Here is a 17,675-nt window from a genome sequence, read left to right on the forward strand (position 1 = left end):
AGTCTGATGGATGGTCCAGGTGGAGGCCGAGGCCACCCACCTCCGGCATCAACCACTCGTCTGTGCACCACTGACAGTTGGGCTTTTCTGCTGAGGTATACTGGAGTCTCCATGTTTGGAACGATGATTCATGAAGCCAAGAGGAGAATGAATGACTGCAATTATTATTTCAGTGTGAAGAGCAGAGCAGCCTCATCGTGTGCCTGTATTAATAGAAATCCTCTCAGAAGTTAACAGTATAACTCAGAGGGACCTATAACTGTATTCTTCTTGAATACTTTATTTTTGTGAATTTGTTTTCTGGAGCACAAAATTACAAATGAAAACGAAACAAGTCACTGAAGACCGAACAACACATCTCATCGGCATGACTTCATATCAGGGAACTGGAACTGGAAAGAAATGATATTTATCCAAACATGCACCCATTGAGGGTAATAGATGTATTATTAAAGAAATAGTGCAGTTAATGATGGACTCTCTGTTAAAAAAGGAATATTATCTCACTAATAAAGTACAATAAGATGAGTAAAGACCTGCGCTGCACACATTTCCTACAGCAGCAACACATAACATTGAAATAATAATACATGTGTATATATGCGTGTATTTTTGTATTTATATGTGTATATATAACTTACAGTTGTTTTCCCCCCTGTCTTCTACTCCTGATTAACTGAGGGGGGTCTAATATGTGCTTGGTGATCAATAGTAAATAAGAAATGCTCAAAGACACTTTACATAGGTTTTAAACCAAGAAAATAAAATGAAATCATACAACTATAAATATAAAACACATAGTAAGATGAGGTGAGTTTTGAATGTGTCTGATATGAGTCAAACAAATGTCTAAAGACCTTAGAAGTTCCAGTCATTTATTCGTTTCTATAGACAAACACGTTTGCATAGAAATAATGTGTAAAAGTTTTACTTGCTCTTAAACCAGGCTATAAAAGTGAGGCGGTGACATTCACTGAGAAACTGTCTGGATGTGGAAACACATGAACATGTCCTGTTCACAAAAACAGCAAATCTCAAACACACAGACACGGATTGGTTGATTTCTAATGTTGTGTCATGCAGATTATGGGCCCGGGCTAAAACAGGCTTACTAGATGCAGATACCATTATTTAGAAAAAGTACAGAAAGAGAAGGTACAAGAAAGAAAGAAAGAAAGAACCAGAGTAGCAGCTTCAATAGCAAATAAACCATCCTTTTTTCTCAAACTTAGAAGCATTCAAATGAAACATCATCAGAGCTCCAGAATATGTATGGATTCAGAACAGATCGATAATCTTAACTCATCGTAATAAGAGCAAAATGTGATTCATTCAAACATCTGACTGAGACGTGAAAATCAGCCCAGATCTGCACTCTACTGTATCAGACTGTGGGTCAACTGCGCCATCTAGCGACCACAGGCCAGTAACGCAACAACACGGAGACGTAAAAACCAACATGGCGACCCCCGGGCAGCAGCGTCTCCTCTGAGTCGTTTCTCTGTGGAGGAAACGTTTAGTCTGACTGGAAACATCAGTGGGAAATCACGTAAGTAACAAGATGAACGTATTGTCAAGGTGTGGTCATGTCGGTGGAAGCAGCAGAGACGATAACATCAGCAGCGAGCTGTCACTGCGCCGCCGCCATTTCTCTCAACTATAGGTCACTACATGAGTTTTACTGCCGTTATCAGCTCCATCAACACGATGGAAACACCTGGTTTGACCTCGTTATGAAGACTCACTGTTATTGGACACTGCTGTGATTACATCTGCGTCACTGTGCGGTGTTTCTATCTCCGCAGGCAGGCTCATGGCTCCAGGCTCCAGACTGGCGGTGGTGTGTGGAGGCTCCGGGGGAATCGGGAGAGCCGTGTCCCGCCTGCTGGCAGAGAGGGGCTGCCGGGTGGCGGTGGTCTCCAGGAACGAAGACGCTGCCCGGGCCACTGTGGCGTCTCTGCACGGAGGTATAGTACACAACTGTAGTACACATCAACATGTCAACATTACATGTGTCAGCGGGCAACATGTAAACCTCATTCAACCAAACCAAACTGTGCAGTGGCTTCGAGGGGGTTAATAACAACAAATGGGAAAACAGAACAGCTAATTTCCCTGTTGTGGGACTAATAAGGGATTATCTGATTTGATCTAAATCACAAAACACAACAAAACACAACAAATCAAACTAGAATTACCAGACTCACTTAGACCTTTGAACACTGAACAGTCCATCGTTGACAACGGGTCAAAATGGGATGAAATTCCCTAAAGACAGACTCTAGATATAATGTTGAAGAAGTCAAGAACATGTTTTGCGAGGCCACTGAGACCTTGACCTTTGACCTTTGAAGACCAAATTCTCATCAGTTCAGCCTTGATTCCCACTGAATGTTTTTAGCAATAGAGGCGTTCTTGAGACGTGACGCACATATGTTCATACGGACACACAACCTCAAAACATAACGCCTCCAGCTTCTGGCTGTTGCCGGCGCTGAGCCAAACAAACACTATGACATGAAGTTCTATCAGAAAAAAGCTGTATCTGCTGTTGACATCAGTGTTGTTGTGTTGTTGTGTTTTCCTATTTGACGTTGTGATTTGCACTGTAACACAGATTTTTCTCCTTCCTGTCAAACACTGTTGGTTTTGTTGCAGTTTTTTATTTTTATTTCTATCTATCTATATATGAACAGACTGTAGTCCTGTAACGTTCTCACATACTCTTGTGTCTCTGCTCTCCAGCTGACCATGTGGCTCTTAGCTGTGATGTCTCCAAACAGCAGGAGGTGCAGAAAACCTTTGACACAATCCAGAAAACCAGTGGAAACATCTGTTACCTAGTGAACGCAGCTGGAATCAACAGGTGAGCAGACAGTGGGGCGGTGGGTCTGCACTCACCTCACTGTTTTAGAGACAAGATCTAATCCCCTGTTGGCCTGTCTCTGTTCAGGGACGCTCTGTTGCTGAGAACCAAGCCGGAGGACATGCTGGCTCTGCTTCACACCAACTTGTTGGGCCCCATGCTGACCTGCAGGGCGGCTCTGCGCAGCATGCTGCACACACAGGGAGCGGCCATCGTTAATATAGGTATTTACAGCTCTGAATCCAGTGGCAGCCGTGGTTAGGAGTCAGTTTGCAGTTTGCCCACTGGGTGGCAGCGTAAATCACGTCCTTTTTGAATTGTCACTTTAGAGGAGCATACTGGTATTTTTGAAGATTGAAGATTTGAGCACATTTACTACAAACTCACTGTTTTTTAAGACTCCTACTCTAAACCATAAACCTCTGGTACATCCAACAAAAAGCTGCACATGAACTTTACATGGTATGTTGTAAGAACATCAAACCAGGATGACAGATGATGTCAAAGAATAATGTCGACTCAGGTTCACACATAAGATTCACTGCAAAGGGTTTTTATCTTCAGTTTCAAATCTCCTTAGATTTCTTTTTAATCATTTCTATCCTAATGGATTTCTGTTTCCTGTCTGCAGGCTCTGTAGTGGGCATAAAAGGACATGCTGGTCAGTGTGTGTACAGTGCCAGTAAAGCTGGTCTGGAGGGTTTCACACGATCTTTAGCTAAAGAAGTTGCTTCACGTAATATCAGGGTGAATCTTCTGGCTCCAGGTACAGTGCAGCTCCATCTTATGTCACCTTTCCTCTCAGCACCCACACTGGACTATTATTATTATTATTATTATTATTATTATTATTATTATTATTATTATTATTATTATTATTATGTTTTCACGTGCCTGTCCTCTCTTGTGTCCAGGTTTCATTCGCACCGCCATGACCTCAGGGCTGAGAGAGGAGGATGGGGGACGCTCCATTCCGCTGGGGAGATTTGGCGAACCGGAGGAAGTAGCCCTGGCTGTTCTCTTCCTCTTGGAGAGCTCCTACATAACAGGACAGGTGCTGGTGGTGGATGGAGGGCTGCAGTTGACCATGTAGGGAGCAGGGCCTTACCTCACCGTTCCAAATAGCAGCAATGAGGCAGCCACTCTTTTTGAATGTTATATGACATATAAAATGAGGAAGTGGCTCAGGAATAAGAAGAACACACAGTGGACCTGTGGACCTGACCGTCAGAAGTGAACTTTTGCACTTCATAACACGTCATGGTGGAAGTTGAGTGTTGCTCTTACTCTGAAAGCCTTAAGAGGTTGTAAAAGTTTTGAAGAGGCAGTTATGAAACATCTGCCAGAGGACCTCTGTCCCACCGTGTCTCTGCTGGAGAGTCACTGTGTCCACCCTGAGGGGGCGTGGCCTCATGTGTGTGACAGTCGACCATCGTGACTAACGTCGCTGACTCCAGAGTGTCTGACCCGGTCTAGACCTCGGTTCCCAGAGGCCCTAAATTTGATCAGCAGAATTAACGCTCTTGGTCTTTTTCCATGACTGTCACGCTCCCCGCCACTGATCGCAGCGCTCATGTTTTGTTCCCCCCACCTCCCCCAGGAAACCCCCCCCCCCGAGCCCACCTCTGGAGGGGCCTGTGGAGAGGCCCGGCGTGTGGGGCTGCAGCTGGAGGAAATTAAGAGGTGGTGGTGTGGTATTTTTAGCTCTGGGAACATTGCGAGTGTCTGGTTACAGCTCTGGTCCTGTGGTGTGGATGGATGCGGTTGGAGGTGATTGTCAGGCTCAGTGATGAGGTTTGAAATGTTGTTCTGCTTGTTACTTTCATTGAAACCTGCTGTTACTTGACCTTGAGTGTCAAAACCACCTCTAAATGAGCTTTTATGATGATGCTCTCCCACATGTATCCTCAACATTCAATTTCCAATAAAGGACAAGATTACAATATTTTCTGATCAGCCTTCTTGCAAGAATGTTTTTCCCACTTTGACTGTGTTCTTTGGCGTTCTCTGCCAGTCTATAAAAACATCTCACGCTGTCTGGAGAGATTTTTTATTAACTTTCATAACCTAAAATAATATCAGGAAAACAATCCATATACAGGCATTGATTGGCATAGAAATGTGCAAACACAGTCAGCTGATGTTCGCTCCGAACAGACACAGAAGAAGATGTCCACTTTGTATATTGTTACAGAGGTGACAAAAATAGTAGATATAAATATACCTTGCTTTTTACTTTTCACCAGCTTAAGAGCATTTGTTACCCTCCTCATAATGTGAAAAAAAAGCTTGTTATTTTGTACATTCTGGTACAAGTTGTTTGGCTCTGTACAAGTGTCCAAAAATAACATGCAAAGAAATGGTGTTTGCATTAAGCCTAAACGTGATTTAAGGCAGTGATATATATATTTATATTTATTTATAAAACTTAATGATAAAGAAAGCCTTGTTTCATCAGTGAACAAAAAGTTGCTGATATAATTTATGTCGAGATTGTTGGGAAAGTAAGTAGTTTTTTTTTTCCATACAAAAATAAAATTGACAATCTGTGATGTGTGACAAATAAACCTTTCACAGCGCCCTCGCTCGAGTGAGAACATCTTGATGCACACTTGTAAAATAAACCACCAAAGAAGAAGAAAATGACAACATGACCTGCTGTCACCGAAAGGTTATTTTCAATTTTTCTATATCGTAACTGCCTTGACCTCTGCCCCCGTCATTCACATCCCAACCACCACATTAAAGTGTCTCTTTAAAAAAAACCTGCATTTTTCAACTTTTAAGTTCACCTGCACCCACAAACAAACAAATCTCATCCATGGTAACGCTTCTTTTTCTCTACACCTCATTTCTTTCGCTAAAAATAAGAAAAACTAAACATGCTGTTTAAGGCCCGGCCTTGTCCAATAGGTCTGTAAGCTCATCTGTGACCCGGCAACACTGAGACTGATAATCAGAGGCTGCAGATATCAGCCCTGTGCTACACAAGCCCACGTCTGTGATCTCCTTCGTCAAAGCTAAGGTGCTTTGAATCCCTCATCCTCCTCTGCACAGAGACACAGTATTATGACTCTGTGTATTGGCACCACTTAACATGCATATTAAATCTACTTTTCATTTTTAAACCTGTTTCATTTTTAATGTTTACAGAAAGGAGAGGCACTTCAACAGGAGACCATTTGCAGAAGAGAGTCGACCGTACAGTTCATGAGAGAAAATATGTTGGTCTCCTCTCGTGGTGAAACACTTCAATCATTCTCCAGGTCCGGTTGATCAAATGAAGCATTGGGGGGGGGGAACCTAGATGAATTCTGTAACATAACGGGTTGTGTCATATTATAAAAACAGAAGAAAAACTGCCGCTGCACCAGATCACTCCGCCCACTGACCCTCTGTAGTTCTGTGCCTGTATCTCGCCATTGTAAAGTATCTGTCTCAGGAGTGCTGGGAGTGAGGGCAGCTTTCAAGGGGGGTTCTCAGGGTAGCGTCACGATCCTCGCAGCCGGCCTGTGGTCCTCTACAGGTCGTCGCTTTCCACCAGGCCACCGGGCGGCAGCGGGCTGGAGTCGGGGAAGAAGGCAGCCTTCACGTCCAGGCCTCTCTCTGTCAGTGCGGCGTATCGGCTGGTGGAGGGACGCACCTTCTTGGGCTTGGGGAGGTTGGGCTGCTGCCACTGAGCTGAGGACAAGAGGTTAAAGATGTCAGTTGTAGAAAGGAAAGCAAAACGCTCGAATCGATGAGCGGTGTGAGTTTGTGAGTCGACACTTACTGTGGATGTCGAGGCGCGCAGTGCTGGAGACAATGCCTGCATCATTCTTGGCTGACACAGTGTACCAGCCAGCGTCCTCTTTCGTGGCAGGCTGGATGATCATGCACAGGTAGCCACAGTTGTCCTGGTGCATGCTGGGAAAGAAAATTGAACACAAATTAAGGGACTGATAAAAATGTACATCGATCAGCCATCACATTGAAATTGGTTCATTCTGAATGTGATTTAAAATTAATTTTGTAGTTCACTTATTACCTCCACCAAAGAGGTTATGTTTTCAGCCCGGTCCATTTGTTTGTTTGTTTGTGAGCAATATTACACAAGACCTTGGTGGAGGGATGTGGTATGGGTCAGGGGAAATCTTTTTCAGTTTCAGAAGTGATATCTATGAGTGTTCTCTACTGAGTCACATTCTTATTACAACTGGTGACCTGTTTCAATGTTGTGGCTGAGACTTTCTGGTATTCATGGAACAGTTCATATTCAAACTGTAATGGCCGTAGTGAAGTCAGAACATATATTTGATCAGATTGCGTGTCATGCCAAATTTGTTCAAACTTGATAATTGAGACAGGTGACAGTCCTAGAATCAGCTGAGTCAAGCAACAGAAAGAATGAAAAGTCCCTGTTTTTACCTGATTCTGTCTGTGTTGTGAGTGAAAGACTCGTTCTCCCTTTTCCAGAAGATCTGTGGGTAGGGAACCCCGGTGACGCGACACTCCAGACGCACAGGATGACCATCAGCCACGCTGGTGTTCTGCAGCTTCTCCACAAATGAAGGGGCTTTGTGCATCTCTTTGGCTGTGGAGAGATAGAGTCTGTTACTGAGGCGCTTTCTTAATCCACACAGCCATCATGCATCTTCTACCCACATCACCGTGCCGTCACCATGTGTCTGCTTCTGTTTACCTGCCACAATGAGTTCCAGGTTAAAGGAGTTTTGCCCGGCACGGTTGCTGGCGATACAGGTGTAGATGCCCGCGTCACGGCTGGTCACGGGCTCGATGACCAATGAGTGCACGCCGTTTTCCCTCACCAGCATCTTATGGGCGGAATCTGGGCGGATGGTCTGTCCATTCAGCTGCCAGATGAGGTCGGGGGTGGGCAGGCCGCTCACCTACAGGTGGCAAAGCAAACACAGCCAACATTAAAAACCCTTTCACTGAATACGTGAACGTTTGTCGTGCAGATGCTTTGATTTTGTGCAGTCGCTGCTTGTTTGTGTTGGAGTATATTAGCCGCATGTGTTCTGCGGGGGCGGTGTGTGTGTTTATTGTGAGTATGAAAACAGCAGTGTGTGGTTAATCTGTCTGTGCTGTGTTTGTCTAGAGGAGCCGACCGCCGGTGCGCTCTGTCCTGGGAATCAACCTGTGCGGAGAAAAGACCCGTCTCTCTTTGGAGAAAAACACCTGCAGCTGCTGCACCCTGCCCACCTGGATGCATGTCCACCATATATACATACACATATTCACAGACATCACAAAGGAGAGCAGAATGGTGTGGTTGTCCTAAGTATTTCTGGAAACGACCCAATGCACTTTTAGAAGTTGGGATATTTTGAGCACGGAAAGTTTGGAGAGCCAGAACTGATGATCTGGAAATAAATATTTGCTATAAATATCCTTGACATTAAGGGTTCAGAAGGAATGAAGGTTTATTTCTAACCAGTATAATAACACAGGCTGTTTATAGTGGGTTAATTGTGGGCCTGTTTTATTTAACTGCATGGACCAGAACTCTGGAGCTGCAGGCTGCTGGGAGGCAGTGGATGCAGAGACGTTGAGTTGGTGGGAGCAGTGCAGGGGGGGAAATAAGTGAAGAAAGTCTGAACCCACTTAATCCTTGAAAAACGACACCTCTGTATTTTCCCCTGTCTGCTCGAAGCGATCGTAACACCAGGAAGTGATGAAATATCTAGTCTCTGCTATGTTGTCATTCCCTAAAGAAAGTGGAATGCACAGAAGGGGAAATGTTTTGGAAACGGAACGCGAACGCAGACGCTGAATTAAAGGCCAGATCTGAAATGGCTTTCTCTATTACTATGATTAACATCTTCTCTTTGGTGTGGGCATTTCCATCTGCGGTCAGATGTCGATTCTTTCCTTTATCAAAGAAAAGCAGCATGACCTGAGCCCGAAACTACAAAACGCAGACGTTTGTTATCTCATTAGATCTTAATCACAGGAAGTAGCCAGGCACCAGGTTAAAGTAAAAATGGCAGATTCGGACACAAGTTGTCCAAAAAAAAAAAAAAAAGACCTTGAAACTGTAGTTGTGTATAAACACGTCTCCTCCACATTAAAGTTCATTGCCTGAAACGTAACCCCAGAAAACACAGTGTATAATTTTGGTCTTTTCTGCTTTTAAGTTTTAAGAATGGCCTTTAGCATTCAGCACTGTCTCAAAGCCAAAAGGGTTTTTCTTAGAGCGCATCGAAAAAATAATAAATCATGCCAATTAATAAATAACTTTAAAATGTGTTTTATATGGAAATTTGACAGGTCAACACATTGTCCCGTGTTGGCACATGCTGTACTCGTGTATGTATTTCACCTTGCAGTCCATCCGGCACAGTCTGCCCTCCTGAACGATGAGGTCACCGGGCGCCTGCAGGAAGTGGGGGCGGAAGTGACGCTCTTGGATGTTGTCGTTCTCATCGCCGCTGTCTCTGGACCTGGACCTCGGCCTGATGATGAGAGGGAAATACAAAGTATTTGAGATTAAAAATCAACTCATATATTTTAAGTGTCCTTGGGACTCTTGAAAGGCGCTATATAAATTCAAGCTATTATTATTATTATTATTAAGCATTTTTACAACAAATTATTTCTCTAGACTCTAGAGACTGTGGCTCAGGAGGTAGAGAGGGTATAAATACAGTTAGTTTTCAGTTTCAGTATTTGTTTTAAACTTTTCAAATTCATTAGAGAATGTAAAAAAACTCCAGCTTTTAGAAGTATTTAATTGGCACAGAGACTCAGCAATAACTCAGTGCGATACTCCTTAAAATATTAAAACCCTTCACATTCACTTTAAGATTTCTCATTTCATAGACCTAATATGAATTGAGGAGGCCCTTATTTCCTGCTCTGCCATTCGTCCTTCAGCCTTGTACAGTCGTGTCAGGACCCAGGAGTGATTCTACCCTACAACAACAATGACATCACCACGGTGCCTGCAGGTCAATCAGGGAGGGAAATAAAGTGAGCGGGAGACACTGATCCTTATCTCGATCTCTTAGCTCTTGTCTGAGCTGGGAGTGTTCATGTAGATAACAGAAGACAGGTGGGTTTTTAATGTTCAGTGACGGCCGTCTGTGATTTTTCAATATCTTGGGCGTGGGTGAATGCGTATGATATATACAAAGTCATTAGAGCGGTGGAAAGCAAAAAGGTGTTCCCTCTCATGAACGCAGAGCTGTTCTCTCCTGACCCGACACTTCAACAAAGAAATGAGTGAGCTCACAGCAAACATTCGTGTACACAGCAGCTTCTAAACAACATCTCACATCAGAGTCGCACACCTTTAAGTATGTGTGAGTACAGGAGTCACGCAGATGTTGCGCAGCTCTGCAGCATATGTGCCAGCCAGCAGCTCAGGGTTACCAATAAAACACACAGACATTTTGTTTGTCTTCCCCCTCCCCTCTCCACTCAGCCACCGAGGCCTCACCTGCGCATGTGTCCCGGTGCCGAGCGTTGGCTGCGGCCTCGCTGGTTCACTGCCTGCACCATCATCCTGCCAGTGCAGCTCACCCTGCCCTGTGAGGAGGAGGAGAGAGAGAGAGAGAGTGGGAGGTTATGAGGTGTTGACACTCCACCACACCACAGCATACAGTCAGACTGGGAGGTTAAATAAAATGTTTGCGTGTCAGAGCTGGAAGAGGCCGTCAGAAAGCCTGCAGTGTATAAACTTTTGACCCTCATCAGGGCTGTGGTGATTTCCTGTCTCATTCACCGCCCTCTTCCTCTTCAGGCCAGAGGCCGTTATCTTAATACTCATTATTCTCTCACTAATGAGCGCTGACATCTCGTACAGGAGCCAAAAAGAACTTTCAGTCATATTTCATGTTGTGTTTTCTGTTCCTTTCCCCAGAGCCTGTATCCGTCTGCTCACCTCAGGGTTGCCTGCCATGATGGTGTAGTTGCCGTCATCATCCAGCGAGGCTGCGGCTGTGTGCAGGTAGCACGTCCCATCAGGCTCACGGCTGATCCTGTAGTGCTCGCTCCTCTTGGAGATCTGCTTGCCATCTTTGAACCAGTAGACCTGTGGAACAAGATAAGAAAGGCCTTAAGATGTTGACAGTTTTATTCCCCAAACTCTATCCATCCATCATCTATACCACTTATCCTTCTGAAGGTCACAGGTCTGACATTAGGCGAGATGCGGGGTACACCCTGGACTGGTTGCCAGTGTATCACAGGGCCACCATACAGAGACAAACAACCATTTACATCTACGGACAATTTAGAGTCTCCAATTAACCTAACTTCAATCTGCATGTCAGTGGACTAAGGGGGGGAAGCCGGAGTAACTGCAGGAAACCGACGCAGACACGGGAAAAACATGCTGCCCTTTTCCCCAAAGTATGACATTTAATTTAAAACCATTTTAAAATCTAATATTTAAATTGCTTTTCATGTGGTGGTCTCTCCGTCTTTCTCTGTAATCTCTGTGCTTCACTTTTATTCCCTCAGTTCATTCTGAGGCCTGTCAGCACCATATCATTACTGTGGACAGAGCCAGGCAGCCAGCCCGGGCCAGTGTGTTGTTGCAAAGGGCCTCCCCTTATCACAACACAGCATATGTACAGTATCTGCACCCTCCATCATCGGCATCACACATCAGCAACTCCCAAGTCAGGAAGCCAAGCCGTCATAAATACTACCTAACATTTATATAATACCCAGCCACGTTTATTCACTCTGGGTAACATGTAGAAGCTTTTTTTTACCTTTGGTTTGGGGTCTCCATTGATCTTACAGGAGAAGGTGACAGGCATGCCCTCGAAGACTTTGTAGTGTTTAAGCTTCTGATCGAGGGATGGCGCCACCCCCTGGCCAGCAGAGTCTTCGTCGTGCTGCACGTCGTCGTCTGACTCTTCCACCGGAGAACGCTCCAGACGGAACTCGATCTCGCTGATCAGGCGCTGCTCGAAGCTGGACACTTTGTATTCCTGAAGGCCAGAGACAAGAGGAGGAAAATGAGTTATGTGGAGAAAAACTTGGCGGAGATAGTGGAGTTAGTTTGTGTGAACACGTGGCAAATATGAGCGTGAGTGAGAGTGAGCAATAAAAGCATGTTTGGCCCTTTTTCAAATGATTTACATACTTATTAACCTGCCTTCATTGTCACCAAAACTACAGACTTTTTCTCAAAAATGTCCTAATTCTCCCTGCCCAGCTGAGCCACTCCTCCGTCCCACCACCTCCATCAATCTGTCATCACTGGAGCTTTGCTGAGGCAGCAGGAACATCTGCAGATCCGCACAGTCTGATGACACATCACACAGATAATGACAGGCCTCGGGCCCAGCTGCAGGGCACAGCATTTCACTCCTCCGCTCAGAACGACACGATCACAGCGGTGGACCGTTCTGATCCTCTGAGGTATTATTCTGTCGTAGCCGCAGCGGCATGTTCCCTCGAACATCTGTGTTCCCTGCTATAAGACTCGCTTGCTCATTTAACCACAGATGCAAAGAAACACTGGCACATGCATCGTGTGACAAACAGGCTGACAGACGCTTGTGTTGCAATCAAGTTTAAACATGCTTCAATATCTACAGTAAATCCAAACTCATACTGGACTACATCAAACAGGTAAAAGTGAAGAGATCCGGTTTAAGACACAGAGCAAACATACAATATATAATATACTAGTTCCTGTCTGTTGTGATGATCAGAAAGTGTCAGTGAGTAAATGACACAAACCAGTGGAAATGGACAAAAACATATTCCCTATTGTTTTCTTTTAATCTGACATTTGTTCCAGGGCCTGATCGTGTTCTGGTCAACACAGACTTTAGCGTGACTTTGTGCAGTGACATTTTATTTGAGTGAATAAAAACCCAGCAGGTGACATAAAAAAAACTAAGATTTAAATAACCTTATGATTGAAAGATTCTCTATCAGACGACTTGTCTTCCTGTTGAGAGAAAAACACAGGGTGTGTGTGTGTGTGTGTGTGTGTGTGTGTGTGTGTGTGTGTGTGTGTGTGTGTGTGTGTGTCTGTACCTGTTGATTCTTACCTGCTCTCACAACAGAGAATTCACAAGCACATGCCAGACACAGTATGAAAACAAAAGGCCTCAGGATACACAGATGTGTTCTCGGCCACACAGTCAGTCTGAGCGTTGTGCTGAGAGACATGCAGTGCGGTAGTTCCACAACCAATCAGATTGCTTCTCATGCACAGTGTCATCTCAATAACATCGGTCAATGTGGACACAACTTGTGTTCTAGTGACGTTTATTATAAGTGAACGGTGAGTTCAGATAGACTCATCAGCCTTCTTCACTGCATGTGTATAGACTTTGACATTATTACAAATTGTGACTGACTTTACACCATTTCTTAATTGCTTGTTTTTAAGATTTTAAAAAGGCTGTTGCACCTTCAAACTTCATTCCGAGCAACTCTTCGATGCCTCTGAATGATGTAGGCTCAATAATAAGAGGTGATCCGGCCTTTCCAGTGGCCGCCTTATAATCTCTGGAAAAGTTTACCTCTTCATATCAGAACGGATTAGATGCAAAACCTTTAAATCATTGCTGAAGACCCCTTCTTCTCAAACTCAACCTGAAGACCCCTTCTTCAGGTTGAGTTTGAGACCTGGATTTTACTGTTCAGCACTTCAGCTCATAACTTTTAAACATGCTATACAAATTGTCTCAACTTTACAAGTAAACTTAAAACTTTAAAAAATCTACTATTATTGATCATCTGGACCAGTAGTTCAAACAGGAGAGTGGAGCCAGGGAATAATTATAAACCATTTACATAAACTGTGAACGTGAAAATAAAGGCGCTACTCTTTGTCTTGCCACGTTTTGGTTGCTCCCCAACATGTTTGCAGCAACACTGGTTTCTACCAGTTTGCATAAACAGAGATATTTATGGAGGGCTCTGGAGCTCTTCATAACCAGTATTTACAGGGGACTGAGGGGGGAGGTGCTCTCTGGTTCAACAGTATTTAAAGTAAGCCACTGCTCATGAGATGGGAATTACACCAGCAAAGAATAAGAAAACAGAAAGGTGCATCACATGCATCACTAATAGTTGTTTGTGTAAAAAAAAAAAAAGTGCACACACTGATCATAGATTTCCATGCCTGTGTGATTTCAGGTGAGCTATGTTATCCCCCTCCAGGTGTGTGGATCCTGATGTCGAGCCACCGTACCTGTGTTACTGGCTCCTCCTCTGTTTCCTGTGTGTTTAAGACTGTGGCAGCGTTGTCAGCACCCAGCAGTCTGCGAGCCATCTTCTCCTCATAGGTTAACCTCTGGAAGCAGGGATTAATGGGGTCAGTGGGGGGGGGGGGGGGGGGGGGGTTAGTGTGTCAGTTGCAGAACACACACTTGTACACACACCATCAGCAATAGCTACTGTATCTAAGCCTTGTGTTAATAAGTCGGGGGGAAAACAAAATGACTTGGTTCAAGGGTGCATGAAACTTAGACTTGTTTAAAACACTTTGACGGGAGGTAAATCTGTTTTCTTTCATGAAGAGCTGTGTGACTTGTTATTCTGTTAAGGACGTGTCACTGAACACGCTCATTCTCTGCCTGCATCACACACTTGTCTCAGGAACTGAATAAGGTTCAAACACACACACCTGTTGACCATTGCTTATGCGCTCCTCTTTAAAGCGCAGCTTTCTCTCCAAGTCCTGGATGACGGCATCCTTGGATCCTTGGATGTCCGAGTCAGAGGTCGTGCGTGGCGTCTTGGTGACTGAGGACTTCCTAGGGAACGCTTTGCTGAGACAGGAAATGCAAACAGAAACATTTGTCAACATTAAAGACGTGGTTATCTCAACTCCTCTTCCCTCTGGAGCTTCTTTGCTCCCTCTCTGACTCTCCTGCATCCACCCTTATCTGGACATGTCCGGCTGCAGCATTCCACAGCGTGTCTTCTTATCTCACACAACTGCAGCAGGAATGCCAGTAGGAGAGGGGGAGTGCAGGACTGAGTGAGGGGCTGATGAAAAATTACTGGCAAGGAGTTGAAGGTGGAATGTCCTTGATGGAGTAGAGAATAAAATCACTTTTCATTCTCCAGGGCTGCCACCAGAGGAGGACTAGATCTTTATCATCTCGTTCAATGGGCACTCCAGCTACTCTGCAGGCCATATCGACTGGACGCAAGACGAGTAGATCTTCACACTGAACGTAAATTCAAACTACAACGCAGAAATCTGAGTGTTAATAGGATTCCACACACCTTTCACTCTGATGTCCTCATGTGTGTTTTTTTGCCATATGAGGGCTGAATCTATTGGAGCTCGAGAGCACTTTTGTGATACGTGTGTCTAACGGGGCTCTTTAGTTAAAGTTTTCCTGTAAACACGCCGTATAGAAATGTAAACATGTCATCGTCCATCTTGCAACAGACATTGAGCCTCCTGCCTCCAGCAGCTAGCGGGTTTATTTGAAGGGGAGCTCTACTCGCCTGAGACACACTGTGTTTAAAAAACTAACAATGTGTTATGTAACCTGGCAGACACTGCAAAAGAAAGCACTGTTTATCTACAAATGTGTACGTGAGGGATACTTACACAGTGCCATTGCCTTTAGGGAGGCCCAGGGCATTGACCGTAGGACTGCCGGGTGTGGAGGGAGTGGAAGGCAACATTGCGGACAGGAAGCTGGAGGCTGGAGATGCAGGGACGGAGGAGAATGGAGAGGACATATCGGAGTAGGCCGGGGACATGGACATAGGTGGAGGAGGGGGGGGAGGAGGCGGCGGAGGAGGGAAGTCTTGGGCGGGGCCTGTCGGAGAGGACAGGTTACTGGAGCTGAGGAAGGGTGGAGGTGGAGGTGGGAAGGAAGGAGAGCTTGGGGACTCCACACTGCCGGCCTTGGTGAAAGGCGGCAATGTGACCCTGCTGAAGGGCTTGTGCGAGGTGGGCGGAGACAAGGGGGAGGACAGGCTGGACCCCGAGGAGCCAGACGACTGGGTGACGTAGGCCGCCGCGCCAGGGCTCTGGGCGGCAATGAACTGCTTGGGCCGGGCGTAGTTGAAGGTGCTGGCCTGCATGGTTACGCTGCTCTCCAACTCCTGGAAGGAGGGGGGAGGGGGGAGAGGCGGAGACGGCGGAGCAGGTGGAAACACGTCCTGGGGCACTTGCTGTGGTGGGGGCAGGACTTCCTGGCACGACTGCTCCTGCTGCTGCTGCCAGTTGGCTACTTCCTGCTGTTCCAACAATATCTGTTCCTGCAGCTGCTTCAGCTGAGATGCGTTCCTGCGAAGAAGAAGCACGGTCGTCAGTGACAGCGATCAGAAACTAAAGACATCTCATGTTTGCTTAAGGCAGTTTCATTCCTCACGGCGGAGGTGGGGGCGTCTCGGTAACAAAGTAACAGACTTGTAAAAATGTTACAAAAGCATGCGGCTGTTTTCAATTTACGCATGACACCATCATCTGGTCTCTATCCAACTGTAGTCTGAGCACAACTGGCAGAAAGGAGGATGCCAGATGTGAGCATGATGGATGAAGAGTTAAAATGCCCATTAAAGCATTGTGCACCAAACATGGTGTGAAGATGGTCATTATTATTTTTCTTAGATAGTTTTTTACCTTTATTTGATAGGACAGATCAAATGTGAAGAAAGAGAGAGTCGTCGTGCAGCAAAGGGCACCAAGTCGGAATTGAACTCACAGACACATCAGAGAACTGTAGCCTCAATAAATGATGAGCCCCAAGACATGCTTTTAAAATGCCATCACTACACAGCCATAAATCTGATGTTTACAACAGGCGTTAAAGTCAACTGGTCTGAAGGTGGTAGTCTGTGAGGTTCAGTCAAAGTACAGGTATGTGGACAACTGTGTGTGTGTGTGTGTGTGTGTGTGTGTGTGTGTGTGTGTGTGTGTGTGTGTGTGTGTGTGTGTGTGTGTGTGTGCGTGTCTATAGTTTTGAGGGCCAATTTTGGTTCAATACTGTCATTGTGAGGACATTTTGGCTGGTCTTCAAAAGTTCAATGGGCTGTTTGAGGGTTAAGACTTGGTTTTAAGGTTAAGGTTAGAATTAGGTTAGGGTTATGTATTTGGTTGTGATGGTTAAGGTTATGGAACCCTAACCCTAACCCTAACCCTATGCAACCCGGGGAATGCATTATGTCAATCAGCGTCCTCACAACTATAGAGAGACGTCTGTGTGTGTGTGTGTGTTCAGTGAAGGAAACCACTGCACCAGAAGTGTGGCCTGATAGGTTATCAGCCTCCAGCCGGTAACAAGGACTTGTTAATAAGCCAGCCTGTTGACAATGGGTCAATTATTGTAATGGGACCAGGAGACGAGTGTAACACTGAGGAAAACAGCTCTGTTCCTGTTGTTAAGCAGTTTACGAGCTCAGATATGATGTTTTTCTACGTGTGACATCAGGAAAAGAGATCACATGGTTCAGGTGTGGCTGCTTGTATCTGAATGACCCTGTGATGAAAGAAAAACACAAATGTAATGTCATGGTGTGCTTTTCTTTGCCAGGGATGATGAAGTATTGTGTTTTTTCACAGAGGTGTGGTCGCCCAGCCTACTCCCCCAGCTTGGCTGATTCACCGAGGTGTCACGTCATTGTGGGAGAGAGGGAGGTCGGACGTTTTGTGGTGTCATCAGCTCCGAAATCTGAAGTTTCTCTTTACTCAAATAGCGTTGCAGAAAAAAAAACTTTACGTGCACCGAGGGGGGTTTTAAGGAGGACTAACTTTGAAAACCACAAGAGAAGAAGTGAACGCTCAGAAGCTCTCCTTGAGGACCGAGATGAGGACATGGGTCTCTGGGAAAGCTTGGAGTTATAAACCTTCAGAGATTAC

The 17,675-nt window shown here is 45.2% G+C and overlaps 2 protein-coding genes across 6 annotated transcripts in view; one reads left to right on the forward strand and one right to left on the reverse strand.

Moving 5' to 3' along the window:
• Nucleotides 1-1,406: 1,406 nt before the first annotated feature.
• cbr4 (carbonyl reductase 4) lies at nt 1,407-4,902 on the forward strand. Its single transcript, XM_034582341.1, has 6 exons — nt 1,407-1,549; nt 1,806-1,967; nt 2,746-2,866; nt 2,954-3,090; nt 3,498-3,632; nt 3,781-4,902. The coding sequence occupies exons 2-6, from the start codon at nt 1,814-1,816 to the stop codon at nt 3,957-3,959; spliced, it is 726 nt and encodes a 241-aa protein (XP_034438232.1). The 5' UTR covers nt 1,407-1,549; nt 1,806-1,813; the 3' UTR covers nt 3,960-4,902.
• palld (palladin, cytoskeletal associated protein) overlaps nt 4,901-17,675 on the reverse strand; it is a 56,341-nt gene continuing 43,566 nt past the window's right edge. For 4 of the 5 annotated variants that reach the window (XM_034582334.1, XM_034582335.1, XM_034582337.1 and 1 more), the window contains 11 exons: nt 15,417-16,103; nt 14,475-14,619; nt 14,040-14,141; nt 11,593-11,814; nt 10,755-10,904; nt 10,311-10,399; nt 9,192-9,324; nt 7,548-7,755; nt 7,274-7,439; nt 6,639-6,772; nt 4,901-6,547 (listed from right to left, as the gene is read on the reverse strand). In XM_034582334.1, coding sequence (XP_034438225.1) covers nt 6,387-6,547; nt 6,639-6,772; nt 7,274-7,439; nt 7,548-7,755; nt 9,192-9,324; nt 10,311-10,399; nt 10,755-10,904; nt 11,593-11,814; nt 14,040-14,141; nt 14,475-14,619; nt 15,417-16,103 — 2,197 coding nt within the window. In that variant the 3' untranslated portion in view covers nt 4,901-6,386. The remainder of the gene's footprint in view (nt 6,548-6,638; nt 6,773-7,273; nt 7,440-7,547; nt 7,756-9,191; nt 9,325-10,310; nt 10,400-10,754; nt 10,905-11,592; nt 11,815-14,039; nt 14,142-14,474; nt 14,620-15,416; nt 16,104-17,675) is intronic. The other variant, XM_034582336.1, reaches the window with a different exon arrangement.

The sequence above is a fragment of the Hippoglossus hippoglossus genome, chromosome 4 (genome assembly GCF_009819705.1).
Source record: "Hippoglossus hippoglossus isolate fHipHip1 chromosome 4, fHipHip1.pri, whole genome shotgun sequence".
In the NCBI taxonomy this organism is placed as follows: domain Eukaryota; kingdom Metazoa; phylum Chordata; class Actinopteri; order Pleuronectiformes; family Pleuronectidae; genus Hippoglossus; species Hippoglossus hippoglossus.

Coding starts and splice junctions, on each gene's coding strand:
- cbr4 (XM_034582341.1), top strand. CDS start 1,814: ATGGCTCCAGGCTCCAGACTGGCGGTGGTGTGTGGAGGCTCCGGGGGA. Junction 1,968..2,745: donor TGTGGCGTCTCTGCACGGAG/GTATAGTACACA, acceptor TCTGCTCTCCAG/CTGACCATGTGGCTCTTAGC. Junction 3,633..3,780: donor GGTGAATCTTCTGGCTCCAG/GTACAGTGCAGC, acceptor TCTTGTGTCCAG/GTTTCATTCGCACCGCCATG.